The sequence below is a fragment of the Varanus komodoensis genome, unplaced genomic scaffold (genome assembly GCF_004798865.1).
Source record: "Varanus komodoensis strain SLA01 unplaced genomic scaffold, ASM479886v1 scaffold72, whole genome shotgun sequence".
NCBI lineage: Eukaryota > Metazoa > Chordata > Lepidosauria > Squamata > Varanidae > Varanus > Varanus komodoensis.
The window spans coordinates 1,444,801-1,449,882 of NW_025336374.1; the positions used below are offsets into that span (position 1 = coordinate 1,444,801).

General features: G+C 43.7%; 1 protein-coding gene across 5 annotated transcripts in view; it reads right to left on the reverse strand.

The window, feature by feature from the left end:
- SUSD1 (sushi domain containing 1) overlaps window positions 1-4,288 on the reverse strand; it is a 57,696-nt gene extending 53,408 nt beyond the window's left edge. The window contains exon 1 of one of the 5 annotated variants that reach the window (XM_044452402.1): window positions 3,889-4,285. In XM_044452402.1, coding sequence (XP_044308337.1) covers window positions 3,889-4,036 — 148 coding nt within the window. In that variant the 5' untranslated portion in view covers window positions 4,037-4,285. Of the gene's footprint in view, window positions 1-3,888 lie in introns of all 5 variants that reach the window. The other 4 variants (XM_044452401.1, XM_044452399.1, XM_044452400.1 and 1 more) reach the window with 4 other exon arrangements.
- Between the last annotated feature and the right edge of the window lie 794 nt (window positions 4,289-5,082).

Genomic DNA, 5,082 nt, shown 5'->3' on the forward strand with positions numbered 1-5,082 from the left:
TGTTTTTCTGGAACTCCCTAACTTTCTCCATGATCCAGCATATGTTGGCAATTTGATCTCTAGTTCCTCTCCCTCTTTGAAACCCTGCCTGTACTTCTGGTAGTTCTCGGTCCACATACTGCTGGAGCCTAGCTTGTAGGATTTTGAGCATCACTTTGCTAGCATGTGAAATGAGTGCAATGGTGCGGTAGTTTGAACATTCTTTGGCATTGCCCTTCTTTGGAATGGGAATGTAAACTGACCTTTTCCAATCCTGTGGCCACTGTTGAGTTTTCCAAATTTCCTGGCATATTGAGTGTAGCACTTTTACTGCATCATCTTTTAGGATTTTGAACAGCTCAACTGGAATACTGTCGCCTCCACTAGCTTTGTTGTTGCTCAGACTTCCTAAGGCCCGTTTGACTTCACATTCCACGATGTCTGGCTCAAGGTCAGTGACCACCCCATCATGGTTATCAGGGATGTTAAGCTCTTTCTTGTATAGTTCTTCTGTGTAATCTTGCCACCTCTTCTTAATCTCTTCTGCCTCTGTTAGGTCCGTGCCATTTTGGTCCTTTATCATGCCCATCTTTGCATGAAATGTTCCCTTCATATCTCTAATTTTCTTGAAGAGATCTCTGGTCCTCCCCATTCTATTGTTTTCTTCTATTTCTTTGCACTGTTCATTTAAGAAGGCATTCTTATCTCTTCTAGCTATTCTCTGGAATTCTGCATTCAATTGTTTGTATCTTTCTCTCTTGCCTTTCTCTTTCCTTCTTTCCTCAGCTATTTGTAAAGCTTCCTCAGACAGCCGTTTTGCTTTCTTGCATTTTTCTTTGGGATGGTTTTAGTTGCTGCCTCTTGTACAATGTTGCAAACCTCCGTCCATAGTTCTTCAGGCACTCTGTCTATCAGATCTAATTCCTTAAACCTATTTGTCACCTCTACTGTATATTCATCAGGGATATGATTTAGGTCATACCTGAGTGGTCTAGTGCTTTTCCCTACTTTCTTCAATTTAAGCCTAAATTTTGCAACGAGAAGCTCATGATCTGAGCCACAGTCAGCTCTTGGTGTTGTTTTTACTGACTGTATTGAGCTTCTCCATCTTTCGCTGCAGAGCACATAGTCAATCTGATTTCTGTGTTGACCGTCTGGTGATGTCCATGTGTAGAGTTGTCTCTTGGGTTGTTGGAAGAGTGTTTGCTATGACCATCGTATTCTCTTGACAAAATTCTACCAGCCTGTGCCCTGCTTCATTTTGTACTCCAAGGCCAAACTTGTCTGTTATTCCGGTTATCTTTTGGCTTCCTACTTTAGAATTCCAATCCCCCAGGATGATAAGGACATCATTTTTTGGAGTTAATTCTAGAAGGTGGTGTAGGCCTTCATAGAACTGGTGAACTTCAGTCTCTTCAGCACCAGTGGTTGGGGCATAGACTTGGACTACTGTGATGTTGAATGGATTGCCTTGGATTCGAACTGAGATGGTGGGAACATAGTAAAGCCATCAGAAGCTAAACTTCTTAATTGTTCCTCATTATCTCAGTATCTGGAATAAAAAGAATGTTCTAATTGTGTTACAAATTACAGCAATAGCAGTGAGACCCGTAGGAACTAAAACACTTAAGCAAGTTGGCCCTTTTTGGGTTGTACTAGAGTACAATGCTGGTACATGGGAGGACATACAGACAGCTATCATTGAGAGCCACTGTGGTTTAATGATTAAGAGTGTGGGACTGGGACTCAGCAGTTTATGGCTTCTAGTCTCTATTTGGCTATGGATCTAACTGGGTGACTTTTGCCCAAGCATATACTCTTAACCTACCTGACAGGGTTATTGTCGTGAAGATAAGACTGAGGAGGAGAATTATGTAGGCTGCTTTGAGTTCCTTAAAAGGGGGGGGAGGGGGGCATACATATAATAAATAAAAATAAACTTATAATTTATTAGGTTTATTAATAATTGTTCTATAGAAATCCAGTACTCCAGATTATTTAATGAAATACAAAACAAACCAGTTCAGTAATACAACTAAAAATATTTATTTATTTATTTAAAACATTTTTATGCCGCCCCCATCGCAACAAAGCCTCGGGGCGGCTCACAACAAGAACAAAGTATACAAAATATACAAATTAAACTATGAGGACAATTTAAAAAGAAGATGCTCTTTGCTTTTCTGGATAAAGTCAGGGTTGCTGTAAAAATTGGAGGAACTGATAGATTAATGATCTGATATAGAGAATTCAGTCCTTTACTATCTCCCATGTAAGTGAGGAGCATTCACCCCTAAGCAAAACAGCAAAAAGCTGTAGTTGAGTGCTGGGCTACAGAATGGACTTCTAACTCTACTTCTTCACTGCCCTGATCATCAACCCTGATGAACTCTTACTTGTAGCTAGTTATAATAATACCAATCACTGAGGTGGGGAGGGGGGGGAGATGTACACACAGACTGGATTCTGAAGCATAATGTTAGAAAGTTGGAATGAGAAAGAGGGAATCAAATCCCAAGAAGAAGAATATTCAAATACATTTTAAAGCAAACACCTTAAAACACGGCCTGAAGGTAGCTATTTGATCTTAATGTTATTTATTATCATTTATTTTCTAGAAAGCAATAAAGCCAGTACATAACATCTTGAAACAATAAAAATCAACACAATACAACCAATAATATTAAAAACAGTCAAAAGTTAAAATAACTATATAATTATTGTATTGGGAACCTGCAATATTCAGGTTTTAATCCCTACTTGACCATGAAGCTCATTGCTGAAATTGGGCCAGTCATTCACTCGCAGCCCAACCTACCTCACAGGGTTATTGTTGAGGGTGAAGTGGAGGAAAACTATGCAAATTGCCTTCAGTTCTTTGTAAGATGAAAAAAGGCAGTGTATACATGCAATGTAATAATAAAATACATATTTGCTATTGAAGTATATGAAATATTAACTCAGCATGGAAGAAATACCTACTACATTGACAATTACAGCAGTTTGTACTAGTATACTGTGTAACGGTTAGGCTAGAACTGGGAAAAAACATGTTTAAATTCCCAGTCTGCCATGAAGTTCACTGGGTGATTTTGGGCCAGCCTCTTATCCTTCAGTCCAACCAATCCATAAAATGGAGTGGGGAGGGACCCAAAAATGCCACCTTCAGCTCAAGCATGGCTCCAAAAGTGGAAACCAGCTTCCCTAGGGGACGGTGGGTATTTCTCGGTGTCTGACTGCATATCTAGACGTTCCGTTGGGAGAATATGACACAAAAGGAGCACCAAGCGATGCCTTTACAATAAACAGGCACACCTAACTTCCCAAGAATTTTGGGCCTTTAACAAGCAGTAATTCAAAAGGTATAGCTTGCCTCACTACATTTCTGCGCCAGGAAAGGTTTCAGCTACAATATTTCTGCCTGTTACACTGCCGTGAATAGTGCAGCACCTCTGTCATAGCCACTTGAGGGGAAAACAAGTGATTATTACTGCTATTACTTGTTTATCCCGCACTGTTCCGTTGTTCAACTAAAGATTGTTTTTTGAAGTATTTTTCCGTTTGAGCATGAACTTGCTTGAAAAGCAGCACCGACAGTATTTACATTAGGAAACTGCAAACCCTTTAATAATACTGCGGCTATATAGGAGTCGCTTTTTAAGGCGCTGGGCTCTACCCTACGTGGAGCTGCAACCCTCGAAGAAAAGTTTCCTTTCCAATATCACAAGCAGGACTTGTGCCGACCGTTAGCTCGGAGCGGGAGCGTGCGTACTTTCCGCACAGCGTTAGGATCACTTCCTATTGTTGCTATTATTATTCTCCTGCATAGAGCGCAATTTGTGGAACCCAGCTCTACACGGAGGGCTGGATTCCACCTTGCGGGCGGCCTCCCACGAGGGCGGTACTCACGCGGCTCCTTCTCCTCCTCTGCAGAAGAGCGGGAGAGCAACAGCAGCGCCAGCGAAAGCAGTAAGGGGCACGGGAGAAGCGAGGCAGGCCGGCGGCGGCGCGGCGGCGGCGCGGGGCCAGGGGCCCCTCCGACGCCCTCCGGGCTCATGCTCTTGCCTCCTGCAGCGTCACTCGCGCCTCCGCACGCCCGAGCCCGGAGGTCCCGGCTCGCTTAGCCGGATTTGTTACCACATGCTCGCTCTCCACGCCCCCCAGCGGGCTCGGAGTGGAGCGCTTCCCGCCGAAGGGACGCTATGCCGACTCTTCGCGCGGTGGGGCGACCGGCTCGCTTCCGAGTCCTCTTTAAGAGACGCTGAGCCCATCCCGGCCCGCCTTCTCCTCCGAATCTGTTCTCCTGACCCTCCTATTCTTCCTCACTGGGTCGTCTGGAGATGCGGCCGTCAAAGTGCGCCTCCCGCCAAACATACGACGCGGCTTCGTTGCGCACCCTACACTCCGACATTGCGCGGAGGAGGCGAGCGCGGCGCGCGACAGCATTGCGCGAGCGTTCCTCTTGCACCGCACGGAGGGCGCTCATGCCCTAGGATGGCTGCTTCTGTTAGCCTGCTCAGGCTTCTGAGGCCGATGGCATGAGAAGAGACCCGCTGGATGAGATCCGGTGTCAATTTAGTCCAGCATTCTTTAGTAGACTTAATTATATTTTTTATTTTGGTGTACTTTTGAATGTTTTAATTGTGTAGATGTTAATGTTGTGAGCCACCTAGAGTCCCAGTCTCTGGGATAAGCAGGATATAAATAATAACAATAATAGAACAACATTCTCTTCACACAGTGGTTGACCAGATGCTACAACATAGTCTCTTGCCTAAGGCAAGAGAGGCACTTGTGTCATCTTCAGAAACTAACATTTTCATGGACAGTGTCCACAAAAACTTATGCCAGAATAAGTTAGACTTTAAGATGACACAGTTCTCTTTGTTGTTTTTACACCCAACAGACTAGCTGGGCTACCTACTCCATCCAGGAAATTTAAATACAGATGTGCTTTAAAGTGAGTTACAAAAGAAGGAAAAAGCCTAGACATAATAATGCCCAAACTTCTATGACTGCTGAGCCAATAACCTGAATTTTGGTTTCTATGAACTACTGGAGGTTTGAACTTGAGCAAAATAGCAAGACTATCCAATAAAGATG